At 38.0% G+C, this 17,703-nt stretch overlaps 2 protein-coding genes and 1 long non-coding RNA gene across 3 annotated transcripts in view; 2 read left to right on the forward strand and 1 right to left on the reverse strand.

The window, feature by feature from the left end:
* LOC146713176 (uncharacterized) overlaps positions 1 to 17,703 on the forward strand; it is a 72,770-nt gene that overhangs the window by 22,090 nt on the left and 32,977 nt on the right. The gene's annotated exons all lie outside the window — the stretch shown is intronic.
* On the reverse strand, positions 666 to 10,170 carry LOC146713177 (low affinity immunoglobulin gamma Fc region receptor II-like). The gene is made up of 7 exons (XM_085452333.1): positions 10,124 to 10,170; positions 9,248 to 9,283; positions 8,861 to 9,124; positions 8,536 to 8,781; positions 8,246 to 8,449; positions 8,010 to 8,086; positions 666 to 928 (listed from the first exon to the last, which is right to left on the reverse strand). Exons 1-7 carry the CDS (start codon positions 10,152 to 10,154, stop codon positions 890 to 892), a joined length of 897 nt encoding a protein of 298 aa, XP_085308459.1. The 5' UTR covers positions 10,155 to 10,170; the 3' UTR covers positions 666 to 889.
* Positions 2,479 to 4,450, forward strand: LOC146713178 (uncharacterized). The gene is made up of 4 exons (XR_014919116.1): positions 2,479 to 2,583; positions 3,182 to 3,233; positions 3,916 to 4,063; positions 4,324 to 4,450. It is a non-coding gene; the product is annotated as an uncharacterized LOC146713178 (long non-coding RNA).

Genomic DNA, 17,703 nt, shown 5'->3' on the forward strand with positions numbered 1-17,703 from the left:
ATATAACAAATAAGTATTACAAGTCAAATTCCTCAGGTCTGATGCGCTGTGTGGACCAGTTAGAGACCAGCAGCTGGATGTCAGTGGTTGGACTGGTGGACGACTTCAGTGAAGAGTAGACGATGTCTGGCTCGGGTTTAAAGTCTGAACACAAACACACACAGGTCAACATGAGAAGAATAAGCAGCTCTGAAACTCTGTTATGTTTATGTGAAGTAAACTGACAGAATGGGGAGAGGATTTAAAACACTTTTAAAATTTAAATTTACATTTGTTGTTGAGTGTTCAGACGGTGAGGGAGACGTTGTTTCTGAAGTATTAAACTGGTTACAGGAGAATCCAGTGTTGGGTGCAACGCGTTACTTAGTAAAACTATCGGCTGCTGTTAATAGCACGAGTAATCTACTGAAGCACCTGACACGAGAGCATAGACGAACACTGAGTGATCCTTGTTCATCATCCATGGATAACAAACAAATAAACAATTTGTTCAGAGTTATTTCAGCCACTGAAAGATGTTCCTGCTGTTTTTAATCTGTGGTTGAGGTTAAATTGTGTGTCTGTTCTTTCTTATCTGCTCTGAATAAAGGTGTGTATCAGTTAGAAACACAACTCACATTTTGCCATCAGCAATACTTCTGAAACCCACAGAACCACATGACAGGAACAACATGTGACAGCAAAGTTTATTGATGCTGCAGAGAAGGCAGGACAACGCTGTACAGATGACATTCATATTTTAGTTATACTATATACACTCATACAAACACTTAGAGTGTATATTTTAATGAGAAGGCACTAGAGAATATATGCAAATCAACATTGTGTGGCTGTGTGGACCAGTTAGAGACCAGCAGCTGGACGTCGGTGGTTGGACTGGTGGACTACTTCAGTGAGGAGTAGACGACGTCTGGCTCTGGTTTAAAGTCTGAACACAAACACACACAGTTCAACATAAGAAGAATAAGCAGCTCTGTAAACTCATGTTTATGTAAAGTAAATGAACACAACAGGAGAATGTTAGTGAAAGTATCAGAGCATCACAGTTAAAGTCTGAAAAAGAATAAAATCAAATCTTTATGTTAAAGAGAAGTTTATGTATCTGACATCTTACAGACACAAACTCAGTTTCATTAAAACACACACAGAGGACTGCAAATACCACAACTTCTAAATGCACTGTTAGTGTACAGGATGTGTGTTAAAAGAACAGAGTTATTGTTCCTCATGTAGCACAAAGATGATGTGATCATCTTTTTTCTACTTTGGAAAATCACCCTCTGGTTGTATTTGGTCACTGGTTATTAACAGTAGGAGAAGAAAAAACCCCACTAATTTTACCACAAGCTACAAAACAGCCCCACACTTTGAAACACACTATCATCAGCACTGTGATGAGAGATCCCAGTTTAGCTTCATGTGTCAGCTCATAGAAAACAACAGGAGGAAGTAGCTGATGTTGGTGAGGATGCAGATAAATGAAATGTTTACAGACAACATCAGCACCCTTCATTATTAATACATAAAATTCAAAATCAAAATAATAATCTGTACCAAACTGCCCTTAAGTTGTGGTTGATATTTCACACTGTAAAAAAGATCCGTATATTTAACAGTGAAAGACAGTAAAAATACGACAGGAAAAACCTGTTAACTATAAAACAGTTTAAAACTGTTGATTTGATGTGAAATTGCTGTAAATAAAGAAATGTAGAAAAACTGTAATATGTACATTTTTTCTCTGAAAAAAATACATAAACCTATTGTAAATCACTCTTGCGTAGTTTTTTTAACGGAAGATTCCAATAAAGTTTAGAACAGGCAAACACAATTTTTTTTACATTTATTTATTGAAAAAAATACAGGTTTTAATTGCTGAAAGTAAGCATGGTTGTGCTGGTAATGGATACATGCTGTAATATGACTGTGATTTTTGCATTAATTTCACATAATAATAATAATGGATTAGATAGTGGTTTTCAAGAAGCCCAAAACACTTTACATTAAATCCATTCTTGATTCATAGCACATTTAATACAGCATATTCATATAACAGGTACATATGTCCCAAGATCTTTATACTAGAAATGTATTAGGGTAATTTTTGGATGTAGTTTTTGTAAAGAATATGGGATGTAGCTCTTAAATCTACATTCTGTTGAACTCAATAAACCATGAGTTTAAAATGTAAAAGCTAACAACAACTTGAGAGACCTACAGCTAATGATAGACATACTATATTATTGAGTGAATTCATATAATCCCAAAAGTGTTAAAACAATAATCTGTTGTCTGTTCTATTTATTCATAGTTAATTATCATATGAAGAAAAAAGATTTTAAAAGCACCTCCTCCCAAAATTAAGCATTTTCCCCTGACGTTTAGAGCACCGTTTCACATCAAGGCGCCCGATTTCAAATGGGCCAATCAGTGCACTGCATCAGGCTCCACTGCAGATAACGTCTGTACAGCTCCACACAAGTTTTGCTTTGGACTACGGCAGCACGCTATCTTCATTTTCGTGGACTTGTTTCTCATTTTTTTTAATTTAACGTCTGCCACAGCTCGTCTTCAGTTACTACGGTAAGAAAATAATCCAACTTGGTTTATTTATCGACAGCATTGTGTTGCAGGCAGTGAAGGCGCAAATGATAAATTTACGTTAGCTTTAGCTCGTTTCTAACATTAGCGTTAGCTACATCAGGCTGAAAAGAGCCTTGCAAAACCAGCAGTGCGCGTTTTGAGACGTGTTTTGGAGACGGGTGTATTAATGGAAACCGTCTAATTAGTATAGCTATATTTGAATGCTTTGTCTAAATGCGGCCTGGATTTTCCCGCCTTGTTTGACATCCGGCTGAAGCTTTAAGTTAGCTAGCCTCGCAGCTGTGTCATATTGGTTATGTATTTTTGCAGCATATGTGGAGAATCGGTTCAGTCCGTGAAAGCTTATGTTTTGCATTGCAGACTGCATCGTAATGAACCCCGGTGTATTTTTAAATGTGTTGAAGTAAGTTGTAAGCAGGTGTTTTCTGGATATGCTGCTTTAAAGTCTCACTTCTACCGCCACCACACTGGTACCGCAACTGTTTCTCAGAATGCTACCTTAATGGGTTTGAATTGCACTGTCTCACTTTGTGAACGCCAATGTGAGGGAACTAAAGCTTTGATTGCTCACTTACAGGAACACATAGAAGAGGGACAGCATGTAACTTGTCCAGTGAGAGGATGCCAAAGTGAGTTCTCTGTAAAATCTACATTTATCTCCCATATGTCTAGAAAACACAAACGTTAGGTAAATGTGATTTGTGGTTTAAACAAAGATACTCAGAGAGTCCATCTACAAGTGCCACCATACAGGAAGGTGTCAGTGTATCAGATATAGAAGACCCTGGTATGGATGGGTCTAATTTCAGTGACCTGTATCTCAGAAATGTATGTATGTTTTACATTAAACTACAGGGACAGCATCTTCTGCCAGCATCTACCATTCAAACCATTGTTGAAGAAATACAAAATATACATGAATTGAGACAGATGTATACATTGAATAGACTAAGCTCATTTCCAAAAGATATGTCAGTTTCAGATGAAGACATAAAAATCTGTGACACAGTAAAACAATCTGACTTGTTCTCAGCTTGTCACACAGGGTCCCTGAGAACTTCTTATTCAAGAGTTCAGGGCTTTAAAGCTGTGTTCAAGTATATTGAACCCAGAAAAGTGTTTTTGGGCAGGGACAAGAACAGGATGGAGAGATTTGCCTATTGTGTTCCTCTGCTAAATATTTTGAAGGGTATGCTGGAATCAAGTTTTTGGCAAGGTCTCATATCAGTGAATCCTAATAATGTTTCAAGACCAGATGTTCTCAGGGAATGTTGTGATGGTAACGTGTTTGTGTCAAACAAATTTTTTCAGGAAAATCCGCATTGCCTCAAGCTGGTTCTATACCAGGATGCATTTGAAGTAGTGAACCCACTTGGTTCTGCCAAAAAGAAGCACAAGGTTTTGGCTGTGTACTTCTCTCTACTCAACATCCCACTAACACCCTTCATCATTGTTTGCGGTAAGGTGAAAGAGCAAAATTCAACTTTTTTTTTTTTTTTTCTGTTGTAACTGCCACATTCTTGTACTCTTGGCTTGTTTCGTTTCATGTTCTGTTGCTTCCTCACTAATACACTGGATAACACAACCATATAAGTTCAACTAGTAACATAACTCATCCTATGATCCATGTAACAAGTATCTCTGTATTTGTATATATGACTGACATTAAAGCTCTTGTTATTAAAGTTTTTAATTTGTTGTTGTTGTTTTAATTCTCAGGTTCCTCCTGCTTCGCTGCTGAGACATTCATGTTGAGCATTGACAAGAAGACTGTCAACGACCGCATCACAACCTTCACCTCTGCTATCTGCCTAATGTTTGGCAGTTACTACTGCTTTAACATACACTACCCAGTGGAACTACGATCAACACTGGAGTTCCTTCAATGGTAAAATTTATTTTATTATGGATTTATTTTTGTGCTTTTCAAACTTGGCCATTTGATATCCCAACTCAGGTTGTTAATTTCCTCAATCTCTCTCGCCCTTTTTTTCATAAAGGTGTTTATTTTCCATAAATCCTGAGAGAGCCACCAAGGTTGAATCCAAGAAGAAAAAAGTGTTCTCAGTCAATCCCAGAGTCCTCACTCTCATCTCAGACATTGCTGACCATGAGTGGATCTAGTCCTACCCCTCTTGTTTGAGACAAAGTGATAAAGGTATACTATGTTACATACTTTACAGATGTTCTGTTTTTGAAACAATTGTTACATTTCTGATTATGAGTGGGAAGTTTTTAACAATGTGAAGTTTTACTAGACACAATTTGTAAAAGTACATGGTCTACTTTTGATTCACTGTTTTATATCTGAAAAATGTATCTGGTAAAAATGTGGTAAACCTGCGATTTTGTTTCTTGGATTTTAATTTTCCCAGTTTTAAAGATATTTGTATTCCAATAGTGTAAAAGTATGCTGCATGTACATTGCTGGCATTTTGTAGTTATCCAAAAATTTGCGGTTGAAGTTCTCAAAGCAAGTGTAAAGTTTTTGTTTGTTACCTGATGCAGTTTTAAGATGTACATTTTCAGGTTTACTGCTCAGTTCTGTGTGCAAAATATGTGGGTGTAAACTTGTTCCTGTAATTTCTTCAATTCAGATTTTCTTTCAATTATAGAAAAAATGTTTAATTCTCTATATTTGTATTTGGATAATTTGAAAAGTCAAGATTCTACGTGTACTGACATTTATGTAGTGAAAACAGCACCAAAACACTTAAAGGTGTCTGAATTGTCTGCTAAAGGCAGATGTAAAGTATAATGTGTGCTCAACTTAAAGCACTGGTTTTGCACAGTTTGAACAGAACTTGTAAGAATTCTGTGATTCCTCACTGTTACTGTCATGGAGATAACTAGTAACTATTTGTGATTTGTTGAGTACAAATGTAAATGTTTGATGTTCAAAACATCAAAGATGTTAAATAAAATACTTTTTTGAAAATTTAAGGTGGACATTTTTGTGTTACATTTAGTAATTTGAATAAAATCATGGTTTGTGTATTAAGCTTACAGAGTAGAACACTTAAAAGCACTCTAGTCTAAAAACGACAAAATAAAATTGTATTTTATTATTTTTTTGATAATTAATTTTACAGGGAAAAAATGTGTTTTCTGGCACAAACTTTATTTTATGTTATTTTCATGTTAATTCAAGGGAAAAACATTATTTTTTCTTCAAGTTTAAACATTTTCTTCTACGGTAAAATATTGACCCTAGCACTATTTTTAACCGTAAAATCAACAATAACAATACCTTGTTACCGTTAAAGAAGAAAATGTTTCACCCGTAATTTTACGGTAGATTTCTGGCAACCAAAGCTGCCAGCGTTTTACCGTAAAATCTACTTCTTTTTTTTTTACAGTGCAGCATCTGGCTGAAGTGACTGAAGAGGTGTGAGCATAAAGGGAGTAGGATTTTTTAAATGACAAGTTCTTTCAAATGTAACGTTTCAACAAACGTTCAATGCTCAAAGATCATCAAACACACAAACAGTTTGTCTCACAGTGTGTTGTAGCTAAAGGTTTTGACAAGGAGAGAAATGAAAGTGTTATGACCGTGTGCAGGGAGGCAGGAAAAGGACCCAACATGCAGACTCCTGGAAGCAGAACTTAAACGCAAGGACCACTGCTTTACTGCAGGTATCACTCAAAAACAGAACAAAATAGGAGGGCTAGAAACTGAGCAAGAACCAAAACACACAGGCAGGTCTGAGGGCATGAATGTTAACGATGCGGCAAAGCACAGAGGCAGGCACAGACAATAAATACAGAAGGTCAACGGGGCAAAGAGAGAGAAGCAGGGAGACACAGCTGAGGATAATAACACATGATAAGAAAGGAGGATGCAAAACTGAGCACACTGACTATTAAGACTAGTGCACAGAGGAGCTGGGGGCAGATAAACATAACGGCACGAGGGTAAACACGGCACAAGAACTCACACAACAATGTACACACATGGAACCAAAACCTAAGAACTAGAGCTCAGTAAAAACTAAAGAGCTAAGGAGCTAGGAATACTTAAGACAGACACCAAAACCAAGAGACTCACAATGACCAGTGTTGGGAAGGTTACTTTTAAAATGTATTCCATTACAGAATACATGCCCCAAAATGTATTCTGTAACGTATTCCGTTACGTTACTCAATGACAGTAACGTATTCTGAATACTTTGGATTACTTAATATATTATCATGCTTTTTACAACAACGTGAATGTACTATTGCTGTGTGATTTATTACTATTACTGAAGGTCCGCGACTCCGAACCGTAGTAAAGGGACCTCTGACTAATACGGCGGGGTCCCTGTCGGCTCATAGCCGAAAAATAGCTTTACTTTGTTGTGTGGGTCAACTTTTCTTGCGAGAGACAGAGAGAGGCGTTGAAAGACTGCTCCAACGGAACTTATTGTTTTCGGAGGAAACAAACACAAACACGGTGTACAGTCGAGTCTTAATAGCTTACTTACAACTGGGCTCGTCAGGCACTCTTCTTGGCTGAAGTGGTTATTATTATATTTACATGCTTCCAGCTCCCGTTTTTCCTCGATGACAACTCGTACCTTTCCACTCCCCTTTTTCTCCCTCCTCGCGCTCACAGACCCATAACGTGTATGGCAGTCCATTCTCCCTGCAGCACGGACTACACTGCCCATGATGCTACATTCTTTAGAGCTATGCTTGTAGCATTCTGCCTGTTAGCTTAGCACAACAACAACAACAACGAAAAGACGCTCTCTCACCCAGGAAACACACACACAGAGAGAGAGAGAGCGTCGCCCTGTAACCATGGCAACCGTAACCCTGCCGCTTGGAACAACAGAATGTAGCTGTCAAACAAACCCAAACAGTTCTGACCCGCGACAATATGAAACAGGAAAGTACCGCAGTGTAATCCATTTATTTCAACAAAGTAACTGTATTCTGAATACCACCTTTTTAAACGGTAACTGTAACGGAATACAGTTACTCATATTTTGTATTTTAAATACGTAACGGCGGTACATGTATTCCATTACTCCCCAACACTGACAATGACACATGAAATCAAGGAATAACAATACAAACAGAAAACACTGGGTCCCTGACCTAGGACTGTTTCTTCACTCAGAAAGATGAAGAGAGGTTGGATTTAAAGGAAGAAACTGAGGGTGGACAAACTCAAATAATCTTCATCGTGTAAAGAATAAAAAATAAACCAGTGAAACTGGAAGTAAGATGATCTGTGTGTGTGTATTTTCATGGTAGAAAGCTCTTAAAGTGGGAATTCGGCATCCGATTTATGTTGCTCTGGATCATAAACTGTCAAAATGAATTAATTAGTGAGTTCACAGAGTTCATTTAACCATTTTTTATATTTCCTTTGAATATCAACATGAACCCTCAACACACAGCACATTAAATACTACCTCTGCTTCCTCTGATTGGCTGTTGTTGATGACTTGAGCCTTTGCTGTACGTGATGTCATCATCTCCAACTCCTCCCCTGTCAGATAAAAGAAACCAGAATGAACAGCAAAGTAATTTCACTGTTTCATAATCACAGCAGGAAACTGTTTAAATAATTTGTGAATATGACGTTAAAATAATTTACAAAACTTTACTCTGAGAAACTAAACCTGAAAGAGAAACAGCTCAGACTCACTTTGAGTTTTCCTTTGAACTTGTTGTCTCACCAGCAGAACCAGTAACACCAGTAGAACCACAACACAGACTGATCCAACAGATGACAACACATAGAGAACAGGAGGAGAGAGTGATGGAGGAAGAGTGATGGAGGTGGAACCAGGAGGACAGGTGGATGTAGGTGGAGGTGTGGATGTAGGTGGAGGTGTGGTGGTGTGTTTCTCTAAAATAAAGCAAACACAGTCATTAAGTTGTCGTCACATTGTGAATGTTGAAAGCTGCAGAAACACAGACAGGTGAGTGTGTCACCTGTGACAGTGATCCAGCTGGATGGAGACTCTCCATGAGCGCTGATGTCACACTTGTAGAGGCCTTCATCAGACCTGGAAACATGCTGGATGGTCATGTGACCTGTAGGCTGCTTCCTGATGAGGGAGCCATCTTTATAGAAAGCAGCTGGGAGGTTGGAGGGAGTGGTCTCTGTTTTACAGAGCAGAGTGACGTCATCTCCCTCCATCACAGGGAGGACAGGACTCTGCAGGATCACTGATCCACCTCAACACAGAGACAAACTACAGCATTTCATCCATTTACACACAGCTTCATCAACACTAACTCCACACACTCAGCTTACCAGTGACTGTCAGGTTAACCATGTTACTGATGGGACCCTCTCTGGACTCACACCAGTAAACTCCACTTTCCAATGAGATGATGAAGCTGATGTTACAAGAAGAACCAGACCATCTTCCCCACCCATCTCCACACTGAGTTCTCTGTCGTTTGCTTGTGTTTCTCCTCAGAGTCCATCCAGCAGAGCTGTCGTCCTCCTCACAGCTCAGAGACACAAAGTCATCTTCAAAGAACTGAGAGCTGCTGGGACTCACAGTCAGACGAGCTGTGAGGGTTAAAATGAAAAACTGATGATCTGTTAGACTTTACATTGTGAAACATGAACCCAATCAGGTCATATCAATGAACATTTATCAGGTTTAAACTGTGACAGAAGAAGGTTACTGACCTTGGTTTGTTGTGCAGCTCAGCAGTGAGATCAGAACTAAAGAGGAAAGGTTGGTTTGAGTTTTCACAAACACATAAATTCTTCATCAATCAGTCAATCAATCAAGTGATAAGTAATATTATCTCCTGTACTGCTGTGTCCAATAAAGAGAAGAGATTCTGTTGTGTTGATTAAAATGCTCCTTTAAAGTCTGATTTATGCTTCATGTCAAAATGTGAAACTTGTCAAATGTCATGACTGCAGTCAGACAAGAATCACATCCATAGACCTAAAAAACAGAACACTGATAAAAATTAACTCAACATAAAAGTCTTTAAATTAAAGTACTTCTATAACAATGTGTCAGAGATCAGTCGAGTCATTGTAGTCTAACATCTACCTTTGTGGTACAGATTATTATTTAGATTTTTATGTTTTGTTAATGAATGCTGCTTATGTTGAATGTAGACATTTTAATGTTTCTGCTCCTGAGCAGAAACAAGCAGTCTTGATCTTCATCTGAGGATGTAGGAATTTTTTTATTATTGTTAAATGAATATAATTCATTTTTGTTAATACCGTTCTACTTTATTTTCATGCTGTAGACCTTTTGTATGCATTGAGCAAAAGACAGCCGAGTATCAGTAAAATGTATAGCCACAGTACAGTTCTGTTTTTAAAATCACTAAACTGCTAAATTCATTTTTTCACATCCTATTTTTCTGTAAGATGCTCAAACTTCCTCTTCACAGCTGAAATGTGTCTTCTTTGTGTTTTAAACTTTCTTGAAATACTGTTTCACTTGTTGCTTATGTCATTTTCTTTCATCTGTCATCAATCAACATTCAAAAATTCTGTAAAATAAACTTTAGGTAACCTTAAGAGGTTTTTACTTACTGAGCAGACATTGCAGAGATGTTTCCTCCATCGTTCCTCTCAGTGATGTGACGTGTTTTACATTTATAGAAAATGAATCCCCGCCCTCTTTCTCTTTGCACTCCTCCTATTTCTTTTGGGCTTTTTTTTTGTTTAAAAAAAATCTTGAAACTACCTGTGCAAACACGTTTTCATAACAAAACCAACATTTTAAAATCAAATGATCTCTAGCAGTCATGCACCAAAAGAGATGTGAATAACGTGTTCTTCAGGATGTATGGAAATCTGGATTTTCTCCACTCTGTTTTAGTCACTTTGTGTCAAATGAAGCATGAAACAACATGTGCAGCTTTCTTCAGGACATGTTAACGAAAATCTCTTGGTGACACTCAGTGGCGTGTCTAGAAATTTTTTGTTGGGGGGCCAGGTAGGGGCACAGATTTGGAGAAGGGTAGCAGATGTAATTGGCAGATAATGTTTAAAAAAAATTCTACCAACTGTTAACCATAATTCAATAATCCTATAAACCAAATAACCGAATGCGCTTTTAACTCTTATTAGAATGAGATTTTAACCACTACGGTGCAAAGTTTTTAGATACTGTGTTGATAAAGTACAAGAGATACAATCAGTGCTTTGTCAGTGTTTACTCAGCATTCAAGGACAGCAATATTTGCATAGTATTTTTACTGACATATAGTGCACATATGTTTTGGGCAAAAACATTTTTTAATATTAAAATACGAACATTTGTAACAAACAATTGACAAATTAGCCAATGTTAAACTTTATCTGCCTATTAAAAAAAGAAGATAATCTTCTCACAAACTGGTGTTTGATTTTGAAACAGGAAAAAAGTGGGGAAACAACTGAAAAGACTAACATTTGAATAAAACCTGAAAGCAAGTAAATACTTTCTATGCTGCCTTATGGTAAACTTTGTGTCACGGTCTGACTGGCAGACCGTGAGGGGATGTTGGAGAAAGGACCCAAACGCTGGACTTAGTGGAATGAGCAGTGGGTTTATTTACAGTGAGGTAAATGTACACCACACAATAAATCTCCAAAGTGCTCCCTCGACTCCCGTGACGTGTCTTCTCCTAAGTGCTGGTATCTCTTGCTCTCTGCCCTGTGCCTTCGCACACCCCGTGTGTCTTGCAGTCCTGTGTTCCGCTGTCCTCCTGAGGAAAAACGACAGACACAGCCGTTATGGCACCAACTCCAGCAGGTATACACTGACCAGGACTATAAACACTGACATGAAGTCTAACTCAACGATCCTGCGCCAGAGGAAGCTCCATCGCTCTGTTAAGTAGCTCCCCCGACGAGCCTGATCAGAAGCAGGTGTGTGAGAACCTAGGCATGACCGGCAGGGCCACGCCCATCAGGCCTGCAGGTGGCTGTCCTTCATCCTTCAGCCACACCCGCAGACACACACCAGCATGGAACACAAGAGCACAGTGCAGCAAAAATACATCCAATACAATAACACCAATAACAATAACAGCAATAGTAACACTAAAGGTCCACACTTCTCACGGACCCCAAGTCCCCGGAACCGGGTCCGTGACACTTTGGTAATATTGATAAAGAACAACACTGGCTGATGATGAAATACAGTCAGCTGGCATGGTGACACTGCCAGTATTAACCTGCAGGGCTGGACTGGGACAGAAAATCGGGCATTTTGACTAGAGACCGGCCCACCAGGTATTAAAGTCATAAAAACTTTGAATGAAAACAAATGCTGTTGTGACAGTGATGTACACAGTCTTGTTAGTATATATGCAGGATTTCTATACATTTTACATCAGATAAAAACTTTGGTTGTAAGATTCAGATAATTATTTAATAAAAGCTAATATTTCTTTCTGCCCTTCTTTCCCTGTTAATGCCCCCTGGCAAAACTTTCCTAGATCCGCCCCTGCACAGTTACCAGCTGTCAGCTACAAAAAAAAAGGATCCTGGTGTTATTTGTCTCTCAGAAACAGTTCATAACTTCCTTTCAACTCATTCATGTCACCTAAAAGGTAAACCTGTTTCTCCATCACCTGTTCAGCTCTGATGATTCAGTAAGGACATCTCCTGGTTTCATCTTCATGTTTCCCTCTCATCACATATCCAAACCGACATCATGACCAGCAGCTTTACAGCTGTGGCTCCAGCAAACATCAGCTGATACTAGAAATTAATATTAAATAAATTCTAACAACAGCTGATCAAGCTTAAACGTGCTGCTGTTGTTTATCTGCTAGTTTATAAAAAATACTTATTTTCCACCCTGATTTACAAATAAATTCTTTACAAATCCTACCATGTGGATTCATGGATTTTTTTTTCACATTCTGTCTCTCACAGTTGAAGTGTACCTCTGGTGCAAATTACTGACCTCTGTCATCATTTTAGGTGGGGGAACTTGCACAATCGGTGGCTGACTAAATACTTTTTTGCCCCACTGTATATCTTAAAACTCATGACTCTTATGTTAGCTCCCCTCAGCATACGGTCTGAAATATTCGACGGCTGCAATAATTCTTCAAGTGTTATTTTTTCCTTGGTATTCTAATTTCACCGAAGTTTACTAAACTCAACAAACTTAATATTACTTACCCGGACATTTAAGTAATATTGGCCTGGGGGTGGCCTGTGCCCCCCCACCCCGCTGGACACGCCACTGGTGACACTCTACGATTGGAGGGGGGACTCCCAGCAGCTGGAAACCACCAGAAAGCATGAAGCAGCAATTCTAAGTGACCATATCTAGAGGCTCCTCACTGAATCTGAGTGTGGTACTTTCACAGTTTACCCAAGTCCATGATTAACTGCAAAGTGGAAGTGGAGGAGCCACAGCAACAAAGACCACATAAAGTTTCACAGCAGGGTTGCGAAACGCTGATGCACATAGTGTGTGAAAGTTACCAACGCTCAAGAACGGTTCCAGACTTCCTCTAGCATAAACATTGTTAGGAAAAATTGGGGCCATGACATAAAAATAACATTTTCTTTAGATGTAATACAGTGTTGGACACTAATTTTGCTTGTTCATCAGTCAGTAAATTACTGTCACGATCCAACCTTAAAATATATGAATGAATATATATATATATATATATAATTTTATCTATTTATTTACTTTCTTTTAATGTTGGATCCTTTCTGCAGTGGTTTTGGTTTCGAATGTGATGCATTTTTTTATGTTTTGGTTATGATATTTGTTTTTCTGTTGACTCTTGGTCAACAGGAAACTCTGAGATAGATAGACAATAAAATTGATTCATGTTTGTGGCTGTAATGTGACAAAATGTGGGAAAGTTCAAGGGGAGCGAATACTTTTGCAAGCCACTGTATAGGCTCCCCACTGAATCTGAGTGTGGTACTATCATAGTTTACCCAAGTCCACGATTAACTGCAAAGTGGAAGTGGAGGAGCCACAGCAACAAAGACCACAAGTTTCATAGCAGGGATGCACATAGTGTGTGAAAGTTGCCGGCATGTGACACGAAAAAACTCAGAGATAGATATAACAATAAGGGAACAAGTCAAAACAAAGACTGTGGAATCTTACAAAGCTCAAATGTTTTCCAGAATACGTTCGATAAAAAAAGAAAGTGAAAGAGTTGCATTATTTGTTGAGAATGAAGTCTGCAGGAGGGGATTTTTATTGCTGAAAGCTCCCCTTTCGTGCAATGTTAAACTCAGAGACAGATGAAGAACAAAGGCGTGAGTTGGAAGATGGACACAAAAATGTCAAAAAAAATAACTACATGAGCTCTTTTTCCATGTGTTTTATTATTTCCCACCAGTTGAGCATTGCGTGGCACATCCGACATACTGTTTTACTTTTGTCCATGACACACTTACCATCAGGGTCATACTTCACATGAAAACCAATGTAGTTCAAACGCCAGATCTGAATGAGGGTGGGGGAGGTTCAGTTTCTGGTAGCGTTGAGGCAGTTGTCATGTTGCAACAAGCTTAGCTTCTGTCTTGCTAGCTTGCGCTGCGCTCAGTGGATCTGCGCTTGACAGTGCAGCCTAGGCGGAGTAGTTGAATGCAGATCCACTGAGCGCTCAACACAGACAGCATCGTCAGAAGAAAAGTTGATAAAATAAATTTAAAAAATTGTATTGTTCGATACATATGCGAACCGAACCGAAAGCACTGTATCGAACTGTTCAATATCGATACGAATATTGTTGCACCCCTAGCTGCTATGGGTCACTTTTTGTGTTTTACAATATGGTGTGTCTATGTGAAGCTTTTTAAGGTACACACAAGTAATTAGCAGCAGGTGCTGTTGTTTGGGAGGAAGCAAACAGTCTGGAATTATTAGCATTGAAAAAGCATACTAATGGAATAAAGATTTTAAACAGACAAGATAAGTACGGGTGAAGTTACTGGACTGTAACAAGTTTAACAAGTTCATTCATACCAGTGGCATCTCCTCACCCGTACACATGAACACCTCAGTGGTTTCAAGCGTAGGCTTAGACTCTACAATCAGTTTGTTTGTAAGCTTGACAAACTTGTAATCTATGTTTGCAGTCACTATTATCGACTCTTTATCTTGCAATATGAAGCACTGTGATGGATAAAGCTGGGTATCACCTGCATAGTACTGAAAATGTATGAAATGCCATTTAATGATACTCCCCAGGGGAAGCATATATAGTGTAAACTGAATCTACAACAGAAAGTATAAACTAAACCAAAATCTAGATTAAATAAATGCACAATCATGCTGTTTAATTTAATTGCATAATTGTGTTCCTATTTCTTTTTTTTTCTTTGCAGGACATAGGCTCATCCAACTCTGAGCACCAACACTTACTGGGGGAATTTTAAGCCTGAGAAGATAAATTCACGAACAAGTTATTGTTTTCTCTTTTTCTTTTTCCCCAGTTCTTGTTTAGAAATGTACCATCAAGATAATGTTACTGGAGCATGACCCAAATGCCTCAGTGCAATAGGCAGGGTACACTATGGACAGGTTATCAGTCGTTTTCAGAGCCACAGCCAGACAAAAATTCATACCTACAATCAACCACTGATGCCATTAGCCTAGAGAGAACTATGCAGACCCCACACAGAGAGACCACAGCCAGCCATTGGATTTTAAACAAGGGCTTTCTTCCTGTGAAGCAAAGCCATTAACTGTCACATGACTGTGTATAGCTTTGCACTCTTTTATTTATTTTTTTTCATGTTCAGCTGTCATTTGACTTCAAACTGTATAAACTTACAAACACATGCATGCAGATGTAAACGCTGGTTTCTTTCCACTAACTTCATCTTAATATTCTGTACTCACCCCAGCACCTGTTTAATTCCGATGTTAGTGTATAGATTTAGTCATTTAATATAATTTATTTTGTAATGAAAATATTGTTATAAATGCTATTATTCTTATGGTATTTATTATCATTTTTCTATTTATAAGCACTGGTTATAGTACTAAAAGCATTAAACATAAGGTTATGTATTATGTTTAATGCTTGTAGTACTATTAGTGGATACTAAATAATCAGTAGATTTACAAAATTAATTCAAAAAAACTAAAGAAGGGACTACAAATGAAATTTTCATTCTCCTTCCTACTCTCTCATTCATGTGTCTACACAAATGTGCCCTTATACTGTATAGTTATTTGATCCTCTTTGTATTTTTGCTCACTTGCAGTGAGAAATACAAGAAAAAAGAAAAACAATTGAGTCATTGAGTGAATTAAGAATTAGTTCTTCAAGCAGATGGTGAGGCATTTCTTAGGCCCACTTCTCTTTATGAAAACTGTTTTACTTCTTTAGGTTTCTTGGCTGCCGTTTGGCGTCTCAATGGTTCAGCTCCCTCAACAGATTTTTTACAGCAGTGACGTCTGGGGACTGGCTACTCCATGACCTTGAAGTGTTTCTCCCTAACCATTACTTTACCGTCATTATGTTTTTGGTTGTGTTTGTTCGACTGTGGTCCTCATTGCCTTCAGATCAAATGCGAACCTCTCCATGAGTCAAGATCTTGCATCAAGCTCCTGACTGAGAGTGATTCATGTACATTTTATACTTAAAAAACCAAACAAACAAAAAAACCCAGCTTGTGAACAAGTTGTAATTACACTGCAATTAAATGTCATTCCAAGGCAATTCACTTGACATTACAAGTATATTACTTGAAAGGAGTTTTAAGTACAATGTAATGTCGTGGTCATTAGAACAACAATATTTTCCTACGGTTCCATATTTCCCTGTTAACTTAAGTATGCTATACATTTTGGTGTAATAGCAGATAATAAATAAAAATATAATAATAAAGATCAATAATACCTAACACTATTAGTAACTTTAATTTCATTTAATGATTACCCTTTTATATTATATTTTGGACACTTTTAAATCATTTCCAAGTTTCTTATTGTCATTCAAATCGGCAGCTCCGCTCCTGCATTACCAGTAGATGGCAGCAGACTTCCACTTGATATATTTCTAATTTATATCTCTTTCTTAACATGCTAATCTTAGGTTACCTTATATGTCCATTTAATATACAAGATTTAATTTCAGTCAACATAATTTGGAGTGGAAAAGTTATTGTGTGTCTTTTGAGTGAAACTGTGTGAACTAAATGAGCTGTGCTTTCTATACTGGCTCAAGGAATGTACACAGAATATATGTAATGCTACATAAAAGAATTGGAAAATCAGACACAAGCAGCAGGCATATCAAGCAGGGAGCAGTCAATCCTGAGAGGAGATGCTGTGAAGGTCAAAGGTCAGATGAAAATCATCACATGTTGGGCAAACTGAAGCTTCTCTGCTGCCACCTACTGGCTCTTATTGTTCTGTGACTGATGTCTTTATACACCATGCAAACACCAGCCGGCCGCTGTATTAGGAACACCTTGCTGGTACTGGGTTGCACCTGCCTCAGCACCTTTGTAGCTCAGCAGAGAGTTTAGGACTATCAGAATCAGAGGATTTCTAAAAGATACATAAACAAACCCTAGTTAATCTTTGTTCATTAAAGTTGTTGAGGTAAATCAACACCATCAACAAAGCCTGAGTAATGATGAAAACATTAAAGAGCAGCTGAAAGAAAAACCATCTGCAGCTGACACAGTACACTTACAAATGGAGAGACCGGGCAGGTCTGCTACTAATATTAAACTTTAACTTCAATCGTTTTTAGAACAATGTGTCTGAAATCAATGATTCCAGTCTTACATTTACCTCTGTGTGGAAAGAATAGTGCAACATACAGTTTGGTACAGATTATTATTTATGAATGCTGCTGATGTTATCTGTAGACATTTAATTTGTTCTGCTTCTGAGCAAAGTCAAGCAGAACTTAAACACTGTTATCTTAATCTGGGGAGGGAGGGATTTTTGGATTGTTGTTAAACAGCCAAGATTTTTCATTTTTGTTAACATCTTTCTACTTTGTCTTCTTCGCTATATAGTTCTGTTTTTTAAAATCACGAAATTGCTAGATTCACTTTTTCAGATCCTGTTTTTTGTGGTAGAAAGCTCAAACTTCCTCTTCACTCCCTTCATCGCTCCTCTCAGAGAGGTAACATTTTTTGTTTTGTTTTTTCATTTGCAGAAAGTGAAT

Source organism: Copadichromis virginalis, linkage group LG3 (genome assembly GCF_057382275.1).
Source record: "Copadichromis virginalis isolate Kocher_CV1m ecotype Utaka linkage group LG3, C_Virginalis_male_GT1.1, whole genome shotgun sequence".
NCBI lineage: Eukaryota > Metazoa > Chordata > Actinopteri > Cichliformes > Cichlidae > Copadichromis > Copadichromis virginalis.

Excerpts from the sequence above, each read along its gene's own strand:
- LOC146713177 (XM_085452333.1), bottom strand. The coding sequence starts at position 10,154 with ATGGAGGAAACATCTCTGCAATGTCTGCTCA. Across the intron at positions 8,782-8,860 it reads GGTTAACCTGACAGTCACTG|GTGGATCAGTGATCCTGCAG; the intron begins GTAAGCTGAGTG and ends CTCTGTGTTGAG. Across the intron at positions 8,450-8,535 it reads CAGCTGGATCACTGTCACAG|AGAAACACACCACCACACCT; the intron begins GTGACACACTCA and ends GCTTTATTTTAG.